Below are 27,711 nucleotides of genomic sequence, written 5' to 3'. Positions count from 1 at the left end.
CACAACAGTGTCTGTTGGAAAGTAGACTGAACCAGGTTTTCCTCTCTGATCTTTCCTGTGCTTAGCTCTATTCTGTTTTCTTTTCATGCAAAAAAAACCTCCATAGTCCTTGCCAATGACAAACATTCCCATAACATGATGCAGCCCCCCATCATCCTTGAAAATATGAAGAGTGGTACTCAGTGATGTGTTGTGTTTGCCCCAAATATAACGCTTTGTTTTCAGGACATAAAGTTAATTTCTTTGCCACATTTTTTGCAGTTTTACTTTAATGCCTTATTACAAACAGGATGCATGTTTTGAAATATTTTTATTCTGTACAGGCTTCCTCTTTTGCACTCTGTCACTTAGGTTAGTACTGTGGAGTAACTACAATGTTGTTGATCCATCCTCAGTTATCTCCTATCACAGCCATTAAACTCTGTAACTGGCCTCGTGGTGAAATCTCTGAGCGGTTTCCTTCCTCTCCGGGAACTGAGTTCGGAAGTACGCCTGTGTCTTGTAGTGACTGGGTGTATTGATACACCACTCAAAGTGTAATTAATAACTTCACCATAATTAAAGGGATATTCAATGTCTGCTTTTTGATGTTTACCCATCTACCAATAGGTGCCCTTCTTTGTGAGGCATTGGAAAACCTTCCTGGTCTTTGTGGTTGAAAGTCACTGCTCGACTGAGGGACCTTACAGATAATTGTATGTGTGGGGTACAGAGATGAGGTAGTCCTTTAAAAATCATGTTAAACACTATTATTGCACACAGAGTGAGTCCATGCAACTTATTATGTAACTTGTTAAGCAAATATTTACTCCTGAACTTACTTAGTTTGTGCTTCTACACCTGCATTGCTTGCTGTTTTGGGGTTTTAGGCTGGGCTTCTGTACAGCACTTTGTGATATCAGCTGATGTAAGAAGGACTTTATAAATAATTTATAAATAATTATAAATACATTTAAAATAATTATAAATAATTTATAAATAATTATATAAATAAATGTGATTTCAGCCAAAACAAAATACTTATTATTATTTATTATTCAGCTTTTCATTTTTAATACATTTCGTAAACATTTCTAAAAACTAAATTCCACTTTGACATTTATAGTGTATTGTGTGTACGCCAGTGACACAAAATCTCACTAATCCATTTTATATTTTGTCTGTAACACAACCCCCTATCCACATTGATGGGACAGCAGTGAAGAAGGTGGAATGTTTTAAGTTCCTCAGCGTACATATCACTGACAAACTGAAATGGTCCACCCACACAGACAGTGTGGTGAAGAAGGCGCAACAGCACCTCTTCAACCCCAGGAGGCTGAAGAAATTTAGCTTGTCACCTAAAACCCTCACAAGCTTTAACAGATGCACAATTGAGAGCATTCTGTCTCACCGCCTGGTACGGCAACTGCACCGCCCACAACCGCAGGGCTCCAGAGAGTGGTGCGGTCTGCACAAAGCATCACTGGGGGTGCTACTGCTTTTAGATCATTCAACTACTTGTTTATTACTACTTGACTAGCCTCATCGAGAACCAGCCGTGACAACGACGGGATTTTGGCGGCATGGCAACGAGCGACTACTACTTGACCAACCCAGAATAATTCAACTAGTTTTACTACTTGATGAGACTGACACAGAAACTAGAGAGTATGTTGTTGTTGTTGAAGAATTAGCTTTTATTTGAATTTGCCATAATCTACAGAGTTTGTCTAATAAACAAACATTACAATCCTCTGGATGAGATATCTGTTATGTTGTGTGTGTCAATAAGTGTGTGAGTGTGTGTCATTTTATTTATTTATTGAACCTTTATTTAACTAGGCAAGTTAGTTAAGAACAAATTGTTATTTTACAATGACGGCCTACACCAGCCAAACCCGGACGACGCTGAGCCAATTGTGCGCCGCCCTACGGGACTCCCAATCACGGCCGGATGTGATACAGCCTGGATTCAAACCAGGTACTGTAGTGATGCCTCTTGCACTGAGATGTAGTGTCTTAGACCACTGATCCACTGTGTGTGTGTGTGTGTGTGTGTGTGTGTGTGTTAAGCAGTGTCGTGTCATGCAGTGTGTGTGTAGCAGAGCGCCCTCAGTGTGTGTGTGTATCATGCAGTGTGTGTGTGTGTGTGTGTATCATGCAGTGTGTGTGTATCATGCAGTGTGTGTGTATCATGCAGTGTGTGTGTATCATGCAGTGTGTGTGCAGCAGAGCGCCCTCAGTGTGTGTCTGAAAGACCTCATGCGATAGGCGTAGAGCAGCGGGTTAAGGGCAGAGTTGGCGTGGGACAGCAGTATGGCTGCCAGGGTGAGGGGCAGGGGCACGTGGCAGCGCGGGCACATCAACGTAACACAGTTCAGGAAGTGGAGAGGCAGCCAGCACAACATAAACAGGAACAACACCAGGAACAGAGAGGTGGCCTTCCTCACCTCACGGCGCATACGCACCGCTCGCTTATACTCGCTGACGCCGGACCCACACCTGTCCTTCACTGGACCTCTGGACTCAGACTTGGATTCGCTGGCTACCACAGACCCAGAATCAGTTCTAACACAGCCACTAGCATGGCTAGTCATCTCCGCAGCATTTCCACTCCAACTCTCACCCTCTGACCATTTATTCCCAGCTCCTCCCCACACTGCTACCCCACTAACACCCCAAGCCTCAATCCTAGCCCTCTTTCCAGCCCCAGCCTCAATCCTAGCCCTCTTTCCAGCCCCAGGCTCAACCCTAGCCCTCTTTCCATCCCCAGGCTCAACCCTAGTTGTCTTTCCAGCCCCAGCCTCAACCCTAGCCCTCTTTCCATCCCCAGGCTCAACCCTAGTCGTCTTTCCAGCCCCAGCCTCAACCCTAGTCGTCTTTCCAGCCCCAGCCTCAATCCTAGTCGTCTTTCCATCCCCAGCCTCAATCCTAGTCGTCTTTCCATCCCCAGCCTCAATCCTAGTCGTCTTTCCAGCCCCAGCCTCAACCCTAGTCGTCTTTCCAGCCCCAGCCTCAACCCTAGCCGTCTTTTCAGCCCCAGCCTCAACCCTAGTCGTCTTTCCAGACCCAGCATCAACCCTAGCCCTCTTTCCAGCCCCAACCTCAACTCTAGTCCTCTTTCCAGCCCCAGCATCATCCTCTCTGCTCCAAGCCCCAGTCCCACAATCCCTGGTATCAGGCCAGGCTGGTCCCATCTCTCCATCCCTGGTATCAGGCCAGGCTGGTCCCCTCTCTCCATCCCTGGTATCAGGTCTGGCTGGTCCCATCTCTCCACCCCTGGTATCAGGCCAGGCAGGTCCCCTCTCTCCCTCCCTGGTATCAGGCCTGGCTGGTCCCATCTCTCCATCCCTTGTATCGTGCCTGGCTGGTCCCCTCTCTCCATCCCTGGTATCAGGCCTGGCTGGTCCCATCTCTCCCTCCCTGGTATCAGACCTGGCTGGTCCCCTCTCTCCCTCCCTGGTATCAGGCCTGGCTGGTCCCCTCTCTCCATCCCTGGTATCAGGTCTGGCTGGTCCCATCTCTCCACCCCTGGTATCAGGCCAGGCAGGTCCCCTCTCTCCCTCCCTGGTATCAGGCCTGGCTGGTCCCATCTCTCCATCCCTGGTATCGGGCCTGGCTGGTCCCCTCTCTCCATCCCTGGTATCAGGCCTGGCTGGTCCCATCTCTCCCTCCCTGATATCAGACCTGGCTGGTCCCATCTCTCCACCCCTGGTATCAGACCTGGCTGGTCCCCTCTCTCCATCCGTGGTATCAGACCTGGCTGGTCCCCTCTCTCCATCCGTGGTATCAGACCTGGCTGGTCCCCTCTCTCCATCCCTGGTATCAGACCTGGCTGGTCCCATCTCTCCATCCCTGGTATCAGGTCTGGCTGGTCCCCTCCCGGCTGCGATGCGTCTGAGCTGCTGTCGGACCGTGAGGAAGATGTGACCGTAGATGATAAACATGACCACCAGGGGAACCAGCACCCCGCCCAAGAAGTTGAAGTAGACCATATAACTCAAATTGACCACACAGGGGAAGAGACAGGCCCTGAAAATAAAAAGTGAAGAGATTACATTTTACTTTAATACAGCATTCTTTTTTGAATAGAAATTAGTTAGCGTATAATTTAAATTTGAAAGTTCAAGTAAACCATATACTGGTGACAACCAGGTAGTTACAGATTGTAAGATGAACATTTATATACAGATTTAAAGATGGAAAATTTTTCAACAATGTCATGTTACGATACGTACCCAGAAGGTGGCAGTGATCCGTGCCAGCCCATCAGAGGGATGGAACCAGAGAGTAGGGCCAGACACCAGGTGAGGATCAGGGCCAGCCGGGCGTTCCTGATTGATTTTAATTTTTTTGGGGGTAAAACAATTAGAATGGTTTAAATACCGTTTTATAAGTACAAACGGAACCCAGAGGATGACACATGAAAGAGTAAAAACATTTATTTCCAATGTGGTCCTGGGTGTCGGCCAATGCAGGACATAACACACATACATGGAAATACACAGGAAAACACATGGCTAGCAGCTAACTAGCCTCATTCACCTGGCTGGGCTATGATTAGCAGCTAACTAGCCTCATTCACCTGGGTGGGCTATGATTAGCAGCTAACTAGCCTCATTCACCTGGCTGGGCTATGATTAGCAGCTAACTAGCCTCATTCACCTGGGTGGGCTATGATTAGCAGCTAACTAGCCTCATTCACCTGGGTGGGCTATGATTAGCAGCTAACTAGCCTCATTCACCTGGCTGGGCTATGATTAGCAGCTAACTAGCCTCATTCACCTGGGTGGGCTATGATTAGCAGCTAACTAGCCTCATTCACCTGGCTGGGCTATGATCAGCAGCTAACTAGCCTCATTCACCTGGCTGGGCTATGATTAGCAGCTAACTAGCCTCATTCACCTGGGTGGGCTATGATTAGCAGCTAACTAGCCTCATTCACCTGGCTGGGCTATGATTAGCAGCTAACTAGCCTCATTCACCTGGGTGGGCTATGATTAGCAGCTAACTAGCCTCATTCACCTGGGTGGGCTATGATTAGCAGCTAACTAGCCTCATTCACCTGGCTGGGCTATGATTAGCAGCTAACTAGCCTCATTCACCTGGGTGGGCTATGATTAGCAGCTAACTAGCCTCATTCACCTGGCTGGGCTATGATCAGCAGCTAACTAGCCTCATTCACCTGGCTGGGCTATGATCAGCAGCTAACTAGCCTCATTCACCTGGGTGGACTATGATCAGCAGCTAACTAGCCTCATTCACCTGGGTTGACTATGATCAGCAGCTAACTAGCCTCATTCACCTGGCTGGACAATGATCAGCAGCTAACTAGCCTCATTCACCTGGCTGGACTATGATCAGCAGCTAACTAGCCTCATTCACCTGGCTGGACTATGATCAGCAGCTAACTAGCCTCATTCACCTGGGTGGGCTATGATTAGCAGCTAACTAGCCTCATTCACCTGGGTGGGCTATGATCAGCAGCTAACTAGCCTCATTCACCTGGGTGGGCATTGATTAGCAGCTAACTAGCCTCATTCACCTGGCTGGACTATGATCAGCAGCTAACTAGTCTACATCCACCTGGGTGGACTATGATCAGCTAACTAGCCTCATTCACCTGGGTGGACTATGATCAGCAACTAACTAGTCTACATCCACCTGGGTGGGCTATGATCTGTAGCTAACTAGCCTCATTCACTTGGGTGGACTATGATCAGCAGCTAACTAGTCTCATTCACCTGGCTGGACTATGATCAGCAGCTAACTAGCCCCATTCACCTGGGTGGACTATGATCAGCAGCTAACTAGCCTCATTCACCTGTCTGGACTATGATCAGCAGCTAACTAGCCTCATTCACCTGGGGGGACTATGATCAGCAGCTAACTAGCCTCATCCACCTGGCTGGACTATGATCAGCAGCTAACTAGCCTCATTCACCTGGGTGGACTATGATCAGCAGCTAACTAGCCTCATTCACCTTGCTGGACTATGATCCGCAGCTAACTAGCCTCATTCACCTGGGTGGACTATGATCAGCAGCTAACTAGCCTCATTCACCTGGGTGGACTATGATCAGCAGCTAACTAGCCTCATTCACCTGGGTGGACTATGATCAGCAGCTAACTAGCCTCATTCACCTGGGTGGACTATGATCAGCAGCTAACTAGCCTCATTCACCTGGATGGACTATGATCAGCAGCTAACTAGTCTACATTCACCTGGGTGGGCTATGATCAGCAGCTAACTAGCCCAATTCACCTGGGTGGACTATGATCAGCAGCTAACTAGCCTCATTCACCTGGCTGGACTATGATCAGCAGCTAACTAGTCTACATCCACCTGGGTGGACTATGATCAGCTAACTAGCCTCATTCACCTGGGTGGACTATGATCAGCAGCTAACTAGCCTCATTCACCTGGCTGGACTATGATCAGCAGCTAACTAGCCGCATTCACCTGGCTGGACTATGATCAGCAGCTAACTAGCCTCATTCACCTGGCTGGACTATGATCAGCAGCTAACTAGCCTCATTCACCTGGCTGGACTATGATCAGCAGCTAACTAGCCTCATTCACCTGGCTGGACTATGATCAGCAGCTAACTAGCCTCATTCACCTGGCTGGACTATGATCAGCAGCTAACTAGCCTCATTCACCTGGCTGGACTATGATTAGCAGCTAACTAGCCTCATTCACCTGGCTGGACTATGATCAGCAGCTAACTAGCCTCATTCACCTGGCTGGACTATGATCAGCAGCTAACTAGCCTCATTCACCTGGCTGGACTATGATCAGCAGCTAACTAGCCTCATTCACCTGGCTGGACTATGATCAGCAGCTAACTAGCCTCATTCACCTGGCTGGACTATGATCAGCAGCTAACTAGCCTCATTCACCTGGCTGGACTATGATCAGCAGCTAACTAGCCTCATTCACCTGGCTGGACTATGATCAGCAGCTAACTAGTCTACATCCACCTGGGTGGACTATGATCAGCTAACTAGCCTCATTCACCTGGGTGGACTATGATCAGCAGCTAACTAGTCTACATCCACCTGGGTGGGCTATGATCTGTAGCTAACTAGCCTCATTCACTTGGGTGGACTATGATCAGCAGCTAACTAGTCTCATTCACCTGGCTGGACTATGATCAGCAGCTAACTAGCCTCATTCACCTGGGTGGACTATGATCAGCAGCTAACTAGCCTCATTCACCTGGCTGGACTATGATCAGCAGCTAACTAGCCTCATTCACCTGGGTGGACTATGATCAGCAGCTAACTAGTCTACATCCACCTGGGTGGGCTATGATCTGCAGCTAACTAGCCCAATTCACCTGGGTGGACTATGATCAGCAGCTAACTAGCCTCATCCACCTGGCTGAACTATGATCAGCAGCTAACTAGCCTCATTCACCTGGCTGGACTATGATCAGCAGCTAACTAGCCTCATCCACCTAGGTGGACTATGGTCAGCAGCTAACTAGTCTACATCTACCTGGGTGGGCTATGATCAGCAGCTAACTAGCCTCATACACCTGGCTGGACTATGATCAGCAGCTAACTAGTCTACATCCACCTGGCTGGACTATGATCAGCAGCTAACTAGCCTCATTCACCTGGCTGGACTATGATCAGCAGCTAACTAGCCTCATTCACCTGGGTGGACTATGATCAGCTAACTAGTCTACATCCACCTGGGTGGACTATGATCAGCAGCTAACTAGTCTACATTCACCTGGGTGGACTATGATCAGCAGCTAACTAGCCTCATTCACCTGGGTGGACTATGATCAGCAGCTAACTAGTCTACATTCACCTGGCTGGACTATGATCAGCAGCTAACTAGTCTACATCCACCTGGCTGGACTATGATCAGCAGCTAACTAGCCTCATTCACCTGGGTAGGCTATGATCAGCAGCTAACTAGCCCTATACACCTGGGTGGGCTATGATTAGCAACTAACTAGTCTCATCCACCTGGGTGGGCTATTATTAGCAGCTAACTCGCCTCATCCACCTGGGTAGGCTATGATCAGCAGCTAACTAGCCCTATACACCTGGGTGGGCTATGATTAGCAACTAACTAGTCTCATCCACCTGGGTGGGCTATTATTAGCAGCTAACTCGCCTCATCCACCTGGGTGACCTACCTGGGGCTCACGATCCTCTGGTACTGGAGCGGCAGCAGGATAGCCACGTAGCGCTCTGCGGCTACCGCTAGCAGGCTGAGGATGGAGCTCTGGGTTAGCACGATGAGCACACTCAGGAGGAGCAGACACAGAGGCAGGTTGTGGCGCGGCTGGCCCAAGTCGGTCAACACGGCACACGGGATCGCCAGCACGCCCACAAAGATGTCGGCCACCGAAAGCGACACCTGGGAAAGGGGAATGGGGAGAGAAGTTCCTTTTGAAGTTTCTTCCTGGGTTCCTTTGGTTCCTATTAGTTCATCTTCTCCACAGAGTTCGATAGAGGACTCATATTTGTATGTGTGCCATCATGATATTTGTAGAGTAGTACATTTTCATCTCATGTTTGAAAAAAAGTGTACGGGTTTAATATTGGTGATTTACCCGCCACCTGCAGTACTGAACCAAATCTTGTCGTTAATTTATTGTGGCCACTAGGTGGCGGTGATATAGCGTCAAGCCATTTACTAATCATAAACAATCCGATCTGAAGAAGACAATCCTCAGACCATTGGCTGATCACTCCCAACCATAGGAATCCCCACCCAGTTGACTACTTTGAAATGGTGGGAGTCCTGAATGGCAATGCCCATGCTAAAACAGGTTTTATCCATCCAGAGTCATCTATCTGTTTGATCTTCCTTCTTCCCATTGGGACCTTTTTAAATCAAATCAAATCAAATCAAATGTATTTATATAGCCCTTCGTACATCAGCTGATATCTCAAAGTGCTGTACAGAAACCCAGCCTAAAACCCCAAACAGCAAGCAATGCAGGTGTAGAAGCACGGTGGCTAGGAAAAACTCCCTAGAAAGGCCAATACCTAGGAAGAAACCTAGAGAGGAACCAGGCTATGTGGGGTGGCCAGTCCTCTTCTGGCTGTGCCGGGTGGAGATTATAACAGAACATGGCCAAGATGTTCAAATGTTCATAAATGACCAGCATGGTCGAATAATAATAAGGCAGTGTAACACGTTTCTCAGCCTCTCACCAGGAAGTAGTTGGTGACGGTGCGTAGCTTCCGGTTTCGGTTCACGGCCAGACAGACCAGGAAATTCCCAGCGATAGCGAGGAGAGCGATGAGCAGCTCAGCGGCGATGTAGGGCCAAGTAATACTGGGGACGTGGACGTGGCTACTGGAGAGTTGGAATGCATCACAACTATCACTGGTACTGATGTTCATACTGATTAATACTACCTGCTGATAAACACACACACACACACACACACACACACACACACACACACACACACACACACACACACACACACACACACACACACACACACCACAGTGAAATACAGTTCATGTTCAATTCAATTATGACACTTTTTCCTTCAGCTAGCAGGCTTACGTTTACCTAGAGCTGGTTAAGAGGTTAGGCTATGTTAAAGAGGATAGAATTGAGACACAATGGTACCTGCGTACCTGACTGTTAAGATAGACCATCCTCCTCCCATTGTCACTCAGCTGTCTTCTGACCTGTCATCTACAGACTGAAAACACCTCCTCCCACTGTCACTCAGGTGTCTTCTGACCTGTCGTCTACAGACTGAAAACACTTCCTCCCACTGTCACTCAGGTGTCTTCTGACCTGTCGTCTACAGACTGAAAACACCTCCTCCCACTGTCACTCAGCTGTCTTCTGACCTGTCGTCTACAGACTGAAAACACCTCCTCCCACTGTCACTCAGGTGTCTTCTGACCTGTCGTCTACAGACTGAAAACACTTCCTCCCACTGTCACTCAGGTGTCTTCTGACCTGTCGTCTACAGACTGAAAACACTTCCTCCCACTGTCACTCAGCTGTCTTCTGACCTGTCGTCTACAGACTGAAAACACCTCCTCCCACTGTCACTCAGGTGTCTTCTGACCTGTCGTCTACAGACTGAAAACACCTCCTCCCACTGTCACTCAGCTGTCTTCTGACCTGTCGTCTACAGACTGAAAACACCTCCTCCCACTGTCACTCAGCTGTCTTCTGACCTGTTGTCTACAGAAAGAAAACACCTCCTCCCACTGTCACTCAGGTGTCTTCTGACCTGTCGTCTACAGACTGAAAACACTTCCTCCCACTGTCACTCAGCTGTCTTCTGACCTGTCGTCTACAGACTGAAAACACCTCCTCCCACTGTCACTCAGCTGTCTTCTGACCTGTCGTCTACAGACTGAAAACACTTCCTCCCACTGTCACTCAGGTGTCTTCTGACCTGTCGTCTACAGACTGAAAACACCTCCTCCCACTGTCACTCAGCTGTCTTCTGACCTGTCGTCTACAGACTGAAAACACCTCCTCATGATATTTAAAAATATGAATTGTTCACTCATTCTTTGATCTGCCTATTCCTTGTGCTCACCTGCTAAGCCGTGAAATCGACCCCGACTATTGACAAGCACACACACACACACACACATACACACACACACAGACACACAGACACACACACACACACAGACACACACACACACAGACACAGACACACAGACACACAGACACAGAGACACAGACACACACACACACACACACACACACACACACACACAGACACAGACACACAGACACAGACACACACACACACACACACACACACACACACACACACACAGACACACACACAGACACACACAGACACACACAGACACACACACACACACAGACACACACAGACACACACACACACACACACACACACACACACACAGACACAGACACACAGACACACACAGACACACACAGACACAGACACAGACACAGACACAGACACACACACACACAGACACACACACACACACACACACACACACACACATTGTGTGCTTTTCTATTTACCCAGTCTGATAGTGGATGTAAGTTCATTCAAACAGCAGCTGGTGATGAATAGATACATTTTCTTTCAACAGTCGATTGTATGTACAGTATGGACAAAGAACATTGAAAACAATCCCTCTAATAATATCCCAGAAAACCTCAATTGGTTCTGTGAAAGTTCACAGAACATTTGTTAGGTCGCGGCAAATGTTCTCATAACACAACAACTGTCTAGTTGTGCTTAGAATGTTTGTATTAAACATTTGACTGATGTTGCAAGAATGTTCCTAGAACACATTTTAATCTGTTATTTTAAAAGGTTCCCAGGACGTTTCATTAGGTCGTGGGTCTGACGGGAACATTGTGGGGATGTCACAAAATATATGTTCCCAAAGCACAAAAACCTGTCCAGTTGTGTGGGTGATTCTACAATGTTTCTTTTAGGGTGCCAAAAACAGTCACCTGACGTTACAAGAACGTTCCCAGAAATATTATTTAGGTTGTGGGAAGATTGTGGAGATATGTTCCTAAAACACAAAAACATTCCAAGTTATGCTGACATTCAGATAATATTTTTTTATCAGGGTGCACAAACCATTCCTTTGATGTTGCTAGAACGTTGACAGAACAATCTTTAATTTCTTTATAGATTCCCCAGAACATTTAAAACCTCTTCGAGCTAGTGGGCACTATTTTCACATCCGGATGAAAAGCGTGCCCAAAGTAAACTGCCTGTTACTCAGGCCCAGAAGCTAGGATACTCAAAATACTATTTTGGTGCGCGTGAACAGGAGCGCGTGAACAGGAGCGCGTGAACAGGAGCGCGTGAACAGGGGCGCGTGAACAGGTGCGCGTGAACAGGAGCGCGTGAACAGGAGCGCGTGAACAGGAGCACGTGAACAGGAGCGCGTGAACAGGAGCGCGTGAACAGGAGCGCGCTCCTCGTTACTTTTCTCCGGTATTGGAAACTGTTTATCCCGTCTTAAATTTTATTGATTATTTACATTTTAGGGTACCTGAGGTTGGATTAGAAACGTTGTTTGAAATGTTTGGACCAAGTTTACAGGTAATTTATTAGATAATTTGTAGTCATGTTGGGTGAGTTGGAACCGGTGTATTTCTGAATCAAACTCGCCAAATAAATTGACATTTTGGGGATGTAAAGAAGGAATTTATCGAACAAAACGACCATTCATTGTGTCACTGAGACATTTGGGATTGCAAAAAGATGAAGATCTTCAAAGGTAAGGCATTTATTATATCGCTATTTCTGACTTTCGTGTTGCACCTGCCTGCCTGGTTGCAAAATGGTTTTCATGTATTGTATGCATGGCGCTGTCCTCAGATAATCGCATGGTGTGCTTTCGCCATAAAGCCTTTTTGAAATCTGACACGGCGGCTGATTAACAAGAAGTTAAGCTTTATTTTGATATATTACACTTGTATTTATATGAATGTTAAATATTTATATTTCTGTAGTTTGAATTTGGCGCTCTGCAATTTCACCGGACGTTGTCAAATCTATCCCGCTGACGGGATTCGAGCTGAAGGGATCCCTAAGAGGATCCCTTAACATTTAACTAGGTTGTGAGAACAGTGCGGGTACATCACAAAAGATCGGTTCTCAAAACACAAAATATGCTCAGTTGTGATGACATTAACACAATGTTTAAGTTCAATTGTACAGGACATTCCTATAATGTTGTAAAAATTTTGACAGAACACCTGGTCTAAGTTATTTAAAAGGTTCTCAGAACATTTAAATAAATTACGGGAGTAGAAATAATAATATTCCACAATTTCGAAACAAGTCAGTTTTTATGACGTTCATGGCATATGTGTTTTAGGTTTAACATAATATTCCATTGATGTTCACACAGTATACATTTTACCTGTCTTGGAGGTCCTCGAAACCTTTTGAAAATGCTATATGTAAGTTTTGCCTAATATTACCACAACATTCTCAGTATGCAAATGTATAGCTTCTTTAAAATACATCCCCATTATGTTTCCCTCCAGATTGGAATACATCCCCATTATGTTTCCCTCCAGATTGGAATACATCCCCATTATGTTTCTACAGATTGGAATACATCCCCATTATGTTTCCCTCCAGATTGGAATACATCCCCATTATGTTTCCCTCCAGATTGGAATACATCCCCATTATGTTTCTCTACAGATTGGAATACATCCCCATTATGTTTCTACAGACTGGAATACATCCCCATTATGTTTCCCTACAGATTGGAATACATCCCCATTATGTTTCTACAGATTGGAATACATCCCCATTATGTTTCCCTCCAGATTGGAATACATCCCCATTATGTTTCCCTACAGATTGGAATACATCCCCATTATGTTTCTACAGATTGGAATACATCCCCATTATGTTTCCCTCCAGATTGGAATACATCCCCATTATGTTTCCCTCCAGATTGGAATACATCCCCATTATGTTTCTCTACAGATTGGAATACATCCCCATTATGTTTCTACAGACTGGAATACATCCCCATTATGTTTCCCTACAGATTGGAATACATCCCCATTATGTTTCTACAGATTGGAATACATCCCCATTATGTTTCCCTCCAGATTGGAATACATCCCCATTATGTTTCTCTCCAGACTGGAATACATCCCCATTATGTTTCTACAGATTGGAATACATCCCCATTATGTTTCCCTCCAGATTGGAATACATCCCCATTATGTTTCCCTCCAGATTGGAATACATCCCCATTATGTTTCTACAGATTGGAATACATCCCCATTATGTTTCCCTCCAGATTGGAATACATCCCCATTATTTTTCTCTCCAGACTGGAATACATCCCCATTATGTTTCTACAGATTGGAATACATCCCCATTATGTTTCCCTCCAGATTGGAATACATCCCCATTATGTTTCCCTCCAGATTGGAATACATCCCCATTATGTTTCCCTCCAGATTGGAATACATCCCCATTATGTTTCTCTCCAGACTGGAATACATCCCCATTATGTTTCCCTCCAGATTGGAATACATCCCCATTATGTTTCTCTCCAGACTGGAATACATCCCCATTATGTTTCCCTCCAGACTGGAATACATCCCCATTATGTTTCTCTACAGACTGGAATACATCCCCATTATGTTTCTATAGACTGGAATACATCCCCATTATATTTCTATAGACTGGAATACATCCCCATTATGTTTCTCTCCAGACTGGAATACATCCCCCCCATTATGTTTCTGTAGACTGGAATACATCCCCATTATGTTTCCCTCCAGACTGGAATACATCCCCATTATGTTTCTATAGACTGGAATACATCCCCATTATGTTTCCCTCCAGACTGGAATACATCCCCATTATGTTTCTATAGACTGGAATACATCCCCATTATGTTTCCCTCCAGACTGGAATACATCCCCATTATGTTTCTACAGACTGGAATACATCCCCATTATGTTTCTACAGACTGGAATACATCCCCATTATGTTTCTACAGATTGGAATACATCCCCATTATGTTTCTACAGACTGGAATACATCCCCATTATGTTTCTATAGACTGGAATACATGTAGCCATGTTGTCAATCAGGAATTCAATACTTCCTTTTTAGCCTTCTCAAACATAACTAGCCCAGAGAAATACCGGTAACGGGGTCATTCACCATCTTTATATGTTGCGTATTCCTGGGCCCATATTTAAAAAGGTATCTGCTGATCTAGGATGACTTTTTGCTTTTCAGATCATGAAAAATAAGACACAAGGGATCATATCAGGCGTCTCAAAGTAGGAATTATATTGTGTTTTTTTAGTTTGTCTAAATTCTGCATTTGCACACATACAACATGCATGAAATACACCTTCTGAAAAAGGGTGATAACTAAAATTCAGGAAAAATTTAAACAAATATTTTATTGATTTCAAAAAAGATTCAATGCAGCCGTTTTTATATCAAATGATTTCTGGGTAAAAATGATCAATAACAAATGATTTCTGGGTAAAAATGATCAATAACAAATTATTTCTGGGTAAAAATGATCAATAACAAATGATTTCTGGGTCAAAATAATCAATAACAAATGATTTCTGGGTAAAAAGGATCAATAACAAATGATTTCTGGGTAAAAATGAGGTACCTCACTGAGATGGTTTTCAATTGAAATTGTCAACAACAACAACAACAACAAAAAAGCACAATAACAAAGAGCAAAATCCTAAAATAAAGTGTTACCGTAGCACAGCATATGAAGAGGATGGGAACCCAAAGTCAGAATATTGTGTTCGGCTTCCAGATTCACCCCTTAAGACTGAAACAACCCTGCAAGGCCACAGCTATCCCCTGGTAGAGCAGAGGGTTAATGATCTGGATGTCGATCTGGAGATTGAAGGTTTATTTTTTGCGGGGGGGGGGGGATGCTGAATTTTGATGAACTGTAGCGGTGTGTATAACAGGGGTCTCCAACCTCTTCTAGCAAGAGAGATACTTTTAAATTAAATGTGAGCTAGTTATTTTTCTTCCTAGCTTTCAAATAGGCACATTCTTCTCTTCTCCCCTGCAACTCTTCCTGGGTCCTGAGTGTACTATAGTGTACTATATTATCACCTCTTCCTGGGTCCTGAGTGTACTATATGACCAACTCTTCCTGGGTCCTGAGTGTCCTATATTATCACCTCTTCCTGGGTCCTGAGTGTACTATATTATCACCTCTTCCTGGGGTCCTGAGTGTACTATATGACCAACTCTTCCAAGAGTGTATGCTCAGAGTGGCTACTTTGAAAAATGTAAAATATATTTTGAATTGTTTCACACTTTTTTGGTTGCTACATTATTCCATACGAGTTCTTTCATAGTCTTCACTATCTTCACTACTAGAAAATAGTACAAATAAAGATAAATCCTTGAATGAGTAGGTGTGTCCAAACTTTTGACTGGTACTGTAAGCTCATTCTAGTATTTCTACTACTGTATTTACTATTTACTACTGTACTTTTGTACTTACGTAGTTTTTTGGCTGGTTATGACACCTACACAATTGTGACAAAACCCTATTTTTTTTTAAACGTGTTTTTTCCCTGCCAACAAGTTTCCTTATGTTTGAAAGTTTGTTTCTAGTTAGGGATAGGCGGGACGCAAATGTCTCAACTGGCCAATTGCCAGAGGAAATGCAGAGCGCCAGATTCAAATAAAATACTATAACATTCAAACTTCCATTAAATGACACATGTAGATACTCAATTAAAGCTACACTCGTTGTGAATCCAGCCAACATGTCAGATTTTAAAAATGCTTTTCGGCAGAAGCATAAGAAGCTATTATCTGCACCATCTGCACCAGCAGTAAACAAAGGAGTTAGCATATTTCAACCCTGAAGGTGCTACACAAAACGCTGAAATAAAATATAAAACATGCATTACCTTTGACAAGCTTCTTTTGTTGGCACTCCAATATGTCCCATAAACATCACAATTGGTCCTTTTGTTCGATTAATTCCGTCCATATATATCCAAAATGTCCATTTATAAAGCTTGTTTGATCCAGAAAAAAAACAGCTTACAAAAAAACGCAACGTCACTACAAAATATTTCAAAAATTGCCTATAAACTTTGCCAAAATATTTCAAACTACTTTTGTAATACAACAGGAATACAGGAATGAAAACAAACCAGCGCCACTTTTCACGTCTTGCGCAACTCACAAAAGTGTCCCCAGTTCCTAGTTGGCCTACTTACTCATTGCACAAAGGAATAACCTCAACCAAATTCCAAAGACTGGTGACATCCAGCGGAAGTGGTGGGAACTGAAAACAGGTTCCTAAGAAATATCCCTCGGCAATAACAAGTCAGGGAACAGAGAGAGGGGAAAAATAATAATAATCTGAACAGTTAGTCCTCTGGGTTTTGCCTGCTACATAAGTTTTGTTATACTCACAGACATGATTCAAACAGTTTTAGAAACTTCAGAGTGTTTTCTATCCAAATATATGAATAATATGCATATCTTATATTCTTGGCATGAGTAGCAGGAAGTTGAAATTGGGCACGCTATTTATCCAAAAGTGACAATTCTGCCCCCTAGCCCCAAGAGGTTTTAAATCCTTTGTTGTTGTTGTTGTTGTAATGAATTCTCTAAAGTCACGAATGAGTAGCTGTACCAACTTCTACTTGTACTGTATATTATAATTATTTTATATTTCTTTCACATTTCAATGAATGTGTATTTGGGTGTTTTTCACCATGCCTATTACTTCACACAAGACAAGGAGGATAGGAAAGAGAAAATCAATCATACGATATACAAGAAAATTAAATGTACTTACTTGAGTCACCTAGAGGCGTCGTCACGGCAGGAGCTGCGCACTGTCCAGTCCCCTCCCGTCTTTCCAGTGTGGGGTGAAGACCATTCTAGAACACTCAGAACACTCAAAAACACTAAGGCAACTCTAGAACACTCAGAACACTCAAAAACACTAAGGCAACTCTAGAACACTCAGACTGGATCTCAAAGATGACTGCAGAACACTCGGGATGGAACTAATTCTGGACACTAATTCGGAACTAGCAGATATCACTTGAGGATCAGTATGTCCACATCCCTGGTGTATGTTTCTCTCTCTCTCTCTCTCTCTGTGTGTGTGTGTGATTAGAGATTAATCACAAAGCACACTCCAACACAATGACTACTTCCTCTGTATAGTCCTAACAACCCTATCACTTGCTGCACCTGGGAGAACTGAGGAGAGAGAGAGGGGGGAGAGGGGCAGAGAGAGGGAAGGGGGAACAGAGAGAGAATTGAATTGAGAGGGGGGGGGGGCAGAGAGAAAGAGTAAGAGATCAAACTCTCAGTCCAATGGATGTTGGAGGAACAAAGAGACTTTTGGGATAGCTGATTCATTTCTTATTTATATATTTACTGTATATATGTCCCCAGAGAATAAAAACACTCTTTAATGGGACATAACTGGTCACATACAATATCATCACAAAAGAAATGAACAAGGCAGACAGGTTATGACATGTTTAATGTTAACTAGTGATACAGAAGAAGTATGAAGCATACATAGAATACAGGAGGACAGTTAGGGACTACTCTCAGATCGTCACTATCTGGCCATGGGAGTACTCTCAGATCGTCACTATCTGGCCAAGGTAGTACTCTCAGATCGTCACTATCTGGCCAAGGTAGTACTCTCAGATCGTCACTATCTGGCCATGGGAGTACTCTCAGATCGTCCCTATCTTGCCATGGGAGTACTCTCAGATCGTCCCTATCTTGCCATGGGAGTACTCTCAGGTCGTCACTATCTGGCCAAGTTACTCTTAGCAAGTCACTATCTGGCCAAGTTACTCTCAGGAAGTCACTATTTGGCCAAGGTAGTACTCTCAGGTCGTCACTATCTGGCCAAGGTACTCTCAGATCGTCACTATCTGGCCAAGGTAGTACTCTCAGGTCGTCACTATCTGGCCAAGTTACTCTCAGGTCATCCCTATATTTTAGAACTCTGTCTAGTCAGAAACCCTGTGTAGTTCTACAATATGTTCTTAAAATGTGATTTTAACCTTAAACCTAAACACACTGCTAACCTTATATCAAGAACATGTTTTATATATTTTTCGATTCAGTCAAATTTAACCTTGGAGCTTGGCCATCTATGGAGACTCATACTATCTGGTTGCAGAAATCCTCTTTCCTGCCACCTAGTGGTTGATTGAAAAATGACGGATTGTATCAAACCAGGAAGTCCCAATGAGGTCAAAACCCTCTTTTTCAAGTGTGATCTGGCTAAACTGTTGTGTGTGTGCGTGCGAGTGAGTGAGTGAGTGAGTGAGTGAGTGAGTGAGAGAGAGAGAGAGAGAGAGAGAGAGAGAGAGAGAGAGAGAGACTACTTCCCTCGTCTATGGTGGTGTTCTCTACCCTAACTTTCTGTGATGGCAGTGTGTATGGCTGAACGCAGGGTGCAAAGGAACCTCTCCTTGTCCTCCTCTCTCTCTATAGCACAAACCCACACACGACTAGGACCCTCCAGGACAAACCCATGACACACATCTACAGGGAGACAGGGGGAGGGGGGAGAGAGGGAGGGATAGAGAGGGGAGAGAGAGGGATAGAGATGAAGGGGGAGAGAGAGGGAGGGAGAGAGAGAGGGGGGAGAAAGGGGAGAAAGGGAGGGTGGAGAGGGGGAGGAGTGGAGAGAGAGAGATAGAGGGAGGAGGGGAGAGAGAGGGTGGATCAAGGGAAGGGAGGAGAGACGAAGTGAGGAGAGAGAGGGATGAGGGAGGGAGAGGGAGTATGAATAAAGGGAGGAATGAAGTGGAAGATAAATGAATCTAATGCATTCATTGTGAGCACGTCTGTATGAACAGTGGATAGAACCCTTTGGAATTACCTGAATTTCTGCATAAATTAGTAATAAAATCTGATCTGATCTTCAGCTTAGTCACAACAACAGACAAACAGTCTGCTTAAAACTAATGACACACAAATGATTGTATTTTTCTTGTCTATATGGAATACATAATTTAAACATTCACAGTGTAGGTTGGAAAAAGTATGTGAACCCCCCTCGGCTAATGACTTTTCCAAAAGCCAATTGGAGTCAGGAGTCAACTAACCTGGAGTCAGGAGTCAACTGACCTGGAGTCAGGAGTCAACTAACCTGGAGTCAGGAGTCAGCTAACCTGGAGTCAGGAGTCAGCTAACCTGGAGTCAGGAGTCAGCTAACCTGGAGTCAGGAATCAGCTAACCTGGAGTCAGGAGTCAGCTAACCTGGAGTCAGGAGTCAGCTAACCTGGAGTAAGGAGTCAGCTAACCTGGTGTCAGGAGTCAGCTAACCTGGAGTCAGGAGTCAGCTAACCTGGAGTCAGGAGTCAGCTAACCTAGAGTAAGGAGTCAGCTAACCTGGAATCAGGAGTCAACTGACCTGGAGTCAGGAGTCAGCTAACCTGGAGTCAGGAGTCAACTAACCTGGAGTCAGGAGTCAGCTAACCTGGAGTCAGGAGTCAGCTAACCTGGAGTCAGGAGTCAGCTAACCTGGAGTCAGGAGTCAGCTAACCTGGAGTCAGGAGTCAGCTAACCTGGAGTCAGGAGTCAGCTAACCTGGAGTCAGGAGTCAGCTAACCTGGAGTCAGGAGTCAGCTAACCTGGAGTAAGGAGTTAGCTAACCTGGAGTCAGGAGTCAGCTAACCTGGAGTCAGGAGTCAGCTAACCTGGAGTCAGGAGTCAGCTAACCTGGAGTCAGGAGTCAGCTAACCTGGAGTCAGGAGTCAGCTAACCTGGAGTCAGGAGTCAGCTAACCTGGAGTCAGGAGTCAGCTAACCTGGAGTAAGGAGTCAGCTAACCTGTTGTCCAATCAATGAGACGAGATTGGAGATGTTGGTTAGAGCTGCCTTGCCCTATAAAAAACAATCACACAGTCTGAGTTTGCTATTCACAAGAAGCATTGCCTGATGTGAACCTCAAACAAAAAGAGATCTCAGAAGACCTACGATTAAGAATTGTTGACTTGCATAAAGCAGGAAAGGGTTACAAAAGTATCTCTAAAAGCCTTGATGTTCATCAGTCCACGGTAAGACAAATTGTCTATAAATTGGAGAAAGTTCAGCACTGTTGCTACTCCCCCTAGGAGTGGCCGATGACTGCAAGAGCACAGAGCAGAATGCTCAATGATGTTAAGAAGAATCCTAGAGTGTCAACTAAAGACTTACAGAAATCTCTGGAACATGCTAACATCTCTGTTGATGAGTCTACGATACGTAAAACACTAAACAAGAATGGTGTTCATGGGAGGACATGATGGAAGAAGCCACTGCTGTCCAAAAAAACCCATTTCTGCACATCTGAAGTTTGCAAAAGAGCACCTGGATGTTCCACAGCGCTACTGGAAAAATATTCTGTGGACGAAACTACAGTTACATTTTTTAGAAGGAAAACACAATACAGTGTGGGAAAAAAGGCACAATCAAAACCTCATCCCAACTGTAAAGTCTGGTGGAGGGAGCATCATGGTTTGGAGCTGCTTTGCTGCCTCAGGGCCTGGACAGCTTGCTATCATTGACGGAACAATTAATTCCTACGTTTATCAAGACATTTTGCAGGAGAATGTAAGGCTGTCTGTCCGCTAATTGAATCTCAACAGAAGTTGGTTGATGCAACAGGACAACGACCCAAAACACAGAAGTAAACCATCCAACAGAATGGCTTCAACAGAAGAAAATACGCCTTCTGGTGTGGCCCAGTCAGAGTCCTGACCTCAACCTGATTTAAAATGCTGTGGCATGACCTCGATAGCAGGTCACACCAGACATCCTAAGAATATTGCTGAACTGAAACAGTTTTGTAAATATAACTGGTCCAAAATTCCTCCTGACCGTTGTGCAGGTCTGATCTGCAACTACAGGAAACGTTTGGTTGAGGTTATTGCTGCCAAAGGAGGGTCAACCAGTTATTAAATCCAGGGGTTCACATACTTTTCCCACCCTGCACTGTGAATGTTTACACGGTGGTTCAATAAAGAGACTGTGCAGACTGTGTTTCTCTATTGTTGTGACCTAGATGAAGATCAGATCAAATTTTATGACCAATTTATGCAGAAATTCAGGTCATTCCAAAGGGCTCACATACATACATACATACATACATACATACATACATACATACATACATACATACATACATACATACAGTGGCAAGGAAAAGTATGTATGTATGTATGTATGTGTGTATGTATGTATGTGTGTATGTATGTATGTGTGTATGTATGTATGGATGTATGTATGTGTGTGTGTATGTATGTATGTATGTATGTATGTATGGATGGATGTATAGTACCAGTCAAAAGTTTGGACACATCTACTCATTAAAGGTTTTTCTTTATTTTTACTATTTTCTACATTGTATTTTCTTTATTTTCTTTATTTTTACATTGTAGAATAATAGTGAAGACATCAAAACTATGAAATGACACATATGGAATCATGTAGTAACCAAAAAAAGTGTTAAACAAATCAAAATATATTTTATATTTGAGATTCTTCAAAGTAGCCACCCTTTGCCTCAACAGCTTTGCACTCTTGGCATTCATAGTATTGATGTCTTCACTATTATTCTACAATGCAGAAAATAGTCAAAAATAAACAAATCAAGAAAAACCCTTGAATGAGTTTGTGTGTCCAAACTTTTGACTGGTACTGTATTTGTGTGTGTGTGTGTGTGTGTGTGTACTCACAGCGCGTGTCTGTGATCTCTCTGAGGGTGAGGCTGTGCAGGGCGACAGAGGCCAGGAAGGTGTGTGTGTCGCAGTGTGTGTGTGTGAAGGGTCGGTGACACACATTCCTCTCGGTCAGAACCATTGCGTCGTTGAACAAGAACAGACCCACGTCAGAAACGTGTTCATACATCCTGTCACAAGCAAACACTGTTAGTGTCACACACAGATGAGAATACAGGCATATTCACATCAAACGCTATTGAGAGGTCTTACCTGAGTGAGGCTGTGATGTCATCACTGGGGCATCTAAGCAGAGCCGCGTCCTGAGTGGTGATTAGCTGTCTGCCCCCCTCACACAAGTTCTACACACACACACACACACACACACACACACAAAACATGATCAAATCCCAACATTATGGTTTACTGAGACAGTGGATTCCCAAAATGCGCCCCCTCGGGACCCCCTATATATGATAAAGTGAAAATCTCACCCTAACCCGCTAATATAGAAACTGTGCTGTGCAGTCAGACATGGCGGAGTGATTTTTGGACAAGCCTTCTGAGATAGTCCTATGTTTCTGCTTAGAATTTTCAACATTTTGGGAGGCTATTTGTTAGTCAACTTGTCTATAATTACATACATGCAGATTATTTTCTATCATAGGCTTTGCTTGAGTTTCACATTTGGGGGATTAAAAAAATAAATAAAATTCACCATAAAAACGCACCATCATCGCATTTGCAGACTTAATGTGATGTGTAGATTGTATAGCCATAATTTAGGCTAAAATTATAAACTGGGTGAGCCCTGAATGCTGATTGGCTGACAGACCGTATACCACCAGTATGACCCCAAAAAAATTGTACTGCTCTAATTACGTTGGTAACCAGTTTATAATAACAATAAGGCACCTCAGGGGGTTTGTGGTATATGACCAAAATACCACGGCTAAGGGCTGTATACGGGCACTCCGTGTTGTGTCGTGCATAAGAACAGCCCTGAGCCGTGGTATATTGGCCATATACCACACCCCATCGTGCCTTATTGCTTATATCTAACTCAATCACTGTTTGCGAAAAAGACCTGAGCACTATGCCTTAGGCTATAGGCCTGTATACAGTGCCTTGCGAAAGTATTCGGCCCCCTTGAACTTTGCGACCTTTTGCCACATTTCAGGCTTCAAACATAAAGATATAAAACTGTATTTTTTTGTGAAGAATCAACAACAAGTGGGACACAATCATGAAGTGGAACGACATTTATTGGATATTTCAAACTTTTTTAACAAATCAAAAACTGAAAAATTGGGCGTGCAAAATTATTCAGCCCCTTTACTTTCAGTGCAGCAAACTCTCTCCAGAAGTTCAGTGAGGATCTCTGAATGATCTAATGTTGACCTAAATGACTAATGATGATAAATACATTCCACCTGTGTGTAATCAAGTCTCCGTATAAATGCACCTGCACTGTGATAGTCTCAGAGGTCCGTTAAAAGCGCAGAGAGCATCATGAAGAACAAGGAACACACCAGGCAGGTCCGAGATACTGTTGTGAAGAAGTTTAAAGCCGGATTTGGATACAAAAAGATTTCCCAAGCTTTAAACATCCCAAGGAGCACTGTGCAAGCGATAATATTGAAATGGAAGGAGTATCAGACCACTGCAAATCTACCAAGACCTGGCCGTCCCTCTAAACTTTCAGCAACACAGCTAATCACCCTGAACACACCATCCCCAATGTCAAACATGGTGGTGGCAGCATCATGGTTTGGGCCTGATTTTCTTCAGCAGGGACAGGGAAGATGGTTAAAATTGATGGGAAGATGGATGGAGCCAAATACAGGACCATTCTGGAAGAAAACCTGATGGACTCTGCAAAAGACCTGAGACTGGGACGGAGATTTGTCTTCCAACAAGACAATGATCCAAAACATAAAGCAAAATCTACAATGGAATGGTTCAAAAATAAACATATCCAGGTGTTAGAATGGCCAAGTCAAAGTCCAGACCTGAATCCAATCGAGAATCTGTGGAAAGAACTGAAAACTGCTGTTCACAAATGCTCTCCATCCAACCTCACTGAGCTCAAGCTGTTTTGCAAGGAGGAATGGGAAGAAATGTCAGTCTCTCGGTGTGCAAAACTGATAGAGACATACCCCAAGCGACTTACAGCTGTAATCGCAGCAAAAGGTGGCGCTACAAAGTATTAACTTAAGGGGGCTGAATAATTTTGCACGCCCAATTTTTCTGTTTTTGATTTGTTAAAAAAGTTTGAAATATCCAATAAATGTCGTTCCACTTCATGATTGTGTCCCACCTGTTGTTGATTCTTCACAAAAAAATACAGTTTTATATCTTTATGTTTGAAGCCTGAAATGTGGCAAAAGGTCGCAAAGTTCAAGGGGTATATAACATGTTATATTTTTACTCGTTATTCATTATTCATAGTGTATTTATTCCGACACTATTTCCATTTTTTATTTGATAATTTTAACTCGTTGGAAAAGGACCCATAAACACTTCACTGTTAGTCTTCACCTGTTGTTAACAAAGTTAACAAATAACATTTTACATCGATGTTTTATTTTATAATCAGATACGTTTCTTCTCCTTTCTTCGCAAGGGAAAATGTTGGTCTTTTTAGCAACACATTTCATGCGATTCTACCTATATGCAGAGACATTAGTATAATCTTTTTTTTTTAATACGACCAAAATGAAAACTCCGCTGACACTGACAGACAATATAAACAACGTTGTCTGAGCCGTATATAAAATGCCTACCAGATGGAGAGACACAAATACAATATGATCTAACCAGAAGGGAGGAAATTATTGTTCAAAAATAAACTTTCAACAATGACACGGCAACGATAAAGAGTGAATAGGCTCCCCGGAGACTGTTAGTCTTCACCTGTTGTTTACGAAGCGAAGTGAAAAATAACATTTACATCGATTTTTTTATTTTATATTAAAATTAGATTCTTCTTCTTTCTTTGGGAAAATTGGCCGATGCTTTAAGATAATTAAGAGAACAGTTCAGTTTAAGATGAGAATTTTGGCGAATTTTGGCAAACTAAAAGACAGCTCTGAGTATTTTAATTGTCTTCTCTTTACAGCAGGAGCCATTTGATTTTGTTTTTCCGCGATTGTATTTTGAACTATTACGATATGCCTGGCTGGAAGTCTCTACTTTTCACTGACAGTCAACAGTCACAACTTAATAATTATCTATTTGGTATTTTTGCCCTTCAGGCTGCCCAAATTTCAAACAATTCCCAGCTTATATTTTTTAAAGAATCTAATGATCCACATCTCCTTCTCATAGAGTTGATCAGGCTGTTGATTGTGGCCTGTGGAATGTTGTCTCACTCCTCTTCAATGACTGTGTGAAGTTGCTGGATATTGGCAGGAACTGGAACACGCTGTCGTACACGTCGATCCAGAGCATCCCAAACTCCCTCATTGGGTGACATGTCTGGTGACTATGCAGGCCATGGAAGAACTGGGACATTTTTCAGCTTCCAGGAATTGTGTACAGATCCTTGAGCTTCCCTGAGATGATTTCTGACAGCAGAAATTCTTCGGTTGTGCAAACCCACAGTTTTACCAGATGATCCCGCAGGTGAAGAAAGCCGGATGTGGATGTCTCAGAATTGTGTGGTTACACTGTCGTTGTGAGGCCAGTTGAATGCCAAATTCACTAAAATCGAAATTGGTTTATGGTTGAGAAATGAACAATCAATTCTCTGGCAACAGCTCTGGTGGACATTCCCGCAGTCAGCATGCCAATTCCACGCTCCCTCAAAACTTGAGACATCTGTGGCATTGTGTTGTGTGACAAACCTGCACATTTTAGAGTGGCCTTTTATTTCCCCCCAGCACAAGGTGCACCTGTGTAATGATCATGCTGTTTAATCAGCTTCTTGATATAACACACCTGTCAGGTGGATGGATTATCTTGGAAAAGGAGAAATGCTCACTAACAGGGATGTAAACAAATATGTTCAGAAAATTTGAGAGAAATAAACGTTTTGTGCTGATGGAACATTTCTGTGATCTTTTATTTCAGCTCATGAAACATGGGACCAACACTTTACATGTTGTGCTTATATTTTTCTTCAGTACAGTTTATTAGGACAAGTATGGTTGTAAGAGGGACGAGTGTTAGAGTCTTAACAAAGATTTTTATAACTAAACCAAGACAGATCACAGCTTGTCGTTTCCAATGGGAACAAATGAGTCATAGTGGGTAAAACAAGCAAGGACGTGGGCAGAGCCAAGCTACCTATTGGCGCGTACTAGTATACATCTGCATAAACCTACTCTGGGAAGTGCGCATGTGCAATAACTTAATTTGCCTTTCCACTCCTTCTAAACAACACGATTTTTTATAACTTTTGCAAAGGATAAAATCAAAAAACAACTAAGTCCACTTAATCCACTGTTCGTAACAGATTCTAGTTTTGGGAACAGAAAACTGTATTGAGATCAAATGTTTAATTGATGAGAAAATTTGCAGTGTCGGCCAAAATGCATCTGGTTACATCTTCTCCCACTGCCGGCCACTGGGCTTCCTCTCACCACCATATTTGGTAGTGAGTGGAAACGCCAACCGGATGTCTCACATTTATGCATCAGGTGACATATCTGCCACATTGTTCTATCTTTGTTCTTACTGGACAGCCCCGGATCTGTCGCTGGGTCTCCTGCATCCTTGTGGCTTTCTCTGAGTTCCTCTTCAGCTGAGAAAAAGAGAAAAAGACAGAGAGAGAGAGAGAGAAAGACCGAGAGAGAAAGACAGAGAGAGAGAGAGAGAGAGAGAGAAAGACAGAGAGAGAGAGAGAAAGACAGAGAGAGAGCGAGAAAGACAGAGAGAGAGAGAGAGAGAAAGACAGAGAGAGAGAGAGAGAAAGACAGAGAGAGAGAGAAAGACAGCGAGAGAAAGACAGAGAGAGAGAGAGAGACAGAGAGGGAGAGAGACAGAGACAGAAAAAGAGAGACAGAGAGACAGAGAGAGAAGTTAATAATATAATTCAGACTGGAGGGTTTGGTCAGGAGTGGTGTGTCTGTGTCAGTGGTTCCTCCTATAAAGGGTTGTGTTATACTGCGGCTCACCTTTCGTGCTGCTGCAGCATTCTGTGGCACGTTATCTAATTCTCAGCCATTTTTTCTGTTACTGTCCTTTTAAATAGGAATTTGTTCTTAACTGATTCCATATGTGTGATTTCATAGTTGCGATGTCTTCACTAAAATCTTGGAATGAGTAGGCGTGTCCAAACTTTTGACTGGTACGGAAAATGATGGTCGGCAGAACTTTACGTATCGGCCTCATGGCCTTCGTCAGAGCTTTACATATCGGTCTCATGGCCTTCGTCAGAGCTTTACGTATCGGCCTCATGGCCTTCGTCAGAGCTTTACGTATCGTTCTCATGGCCTTCGTCAGAGCTTTACGTATCGGTCTCATGGCCTTCGTCAGAGCTTTACGTATCGGCCTCATGGCCTTCGT

At 43.8% G+C, this 27,711-nt stretch overlaps 2 protein-coding genes across 4 annotated transcripts in view; both read right to left on the bottom strand.

Annotated features, from left to right (window-relative positions):
• Positions 1–2,192: 2,192 nt before the first annotated feature.
• On the bottom strand, positions 2,193–17,404 carry LOC109881907 (beta-3 adrenergic receptor-like). Its single transcript, XM_020474003.2, has 6 exons — positions 17,314–17,404; positions 9,169–9,378; positions 8,142–8,365; positions 4,221–4,316; positions 3,149–4,014; positions 2,193–2,527 (listed from the first exon to the last, which is right to left on the bottom strand). Exons 2-6 carry the CDS (start codon positions 9,358–9,360, stop codon positions 2,193–2,195), a joined length of 1,713 nt encoding a protein of 570 aa, XP_020329592.2. The 5' UTR covers positions 9,361–9,378; positions 17,314–17,404.
• ect2l (epithelial cell transforming 2 like) overlaps positions 17,405–27,711 on the bottom strand; it is a 30,849-nt gene continuing 20,542 nt past the window's right edge. For 2 of the 3 annotated variants that reach the window (XM_031787727.1, XM_031787725.1), the window contains exons 17-20: positions 26,882–26,947; positions 22,474–22,562; positions 22,219–22,391; positions 17,997–19,040 (exon numbers count right to left, since the gene is read on the bottom strand). In XM_031787727.1, the coding sequence (XP_031643587.1) occupies positions 18,910–19,040; positions 22,219–22,391; positions 22,474–22,562; positions 26,882–26,947 (459 nt within the window). In that variant the 3' untranslated portion in view covers positions 17,997–18,909. Of the gene's footprint in view, positions 17,727–17,996; positions 19,041–22,218; positions 22,392–22,473; positions 22,563–26,881; positions 26,948–27,711 lie in introns of those variants that run through there. The other variant, XM_031787726.1, reaches the window with a different exon arrangement.

Source organism: Oncorhynchus kisutch, linkage group LG14 (assembly GCF_002021735.2).
Source record: "Oncorhynchus kisutch isolate 150728-3 linkage group LG14, Okis_V2, whole genome shotgun sequence".
NCBI lineage: Eukaryota > Metazoa > Chordata > Actinopteri > Salmoniformes > Salmonidae > Oncorhynchus > Oncorhynchus kisutch.
Note: the sequence above shows the minus strand (reverse complement) of the source record. Positions and strands in the feature narration are given on the sequence as shown.

What these genes read in the sequence shown, in the direction of transcription:
- LOC109881907 (XM_020474003.2), bottom strand. Translation starts at nt 9,360, where the DNA reads ATGAACATCAGTACCAGTGATAGTTGTGATGCATTCCAACTCTCCAGT. An exon ending in CCGTCACCAACTACTTCCTG is followed by an intron (nt 8,366 to 9,168) that starts GTGAGAGGCTGA and finishes CCCCTTTCCCAG; the next exon opens with GTGTCGCTTTCGGTGGCCGA. An exon ending in CTGGCCTGATACCAGGGATT is followed by an intron (nt 2,528 to 3,148) that starts GTGGGACTGGGG and finishes GGTCTGTGGTAG; the next exon opens with CCAGCGAATCCAAGTCTGAG.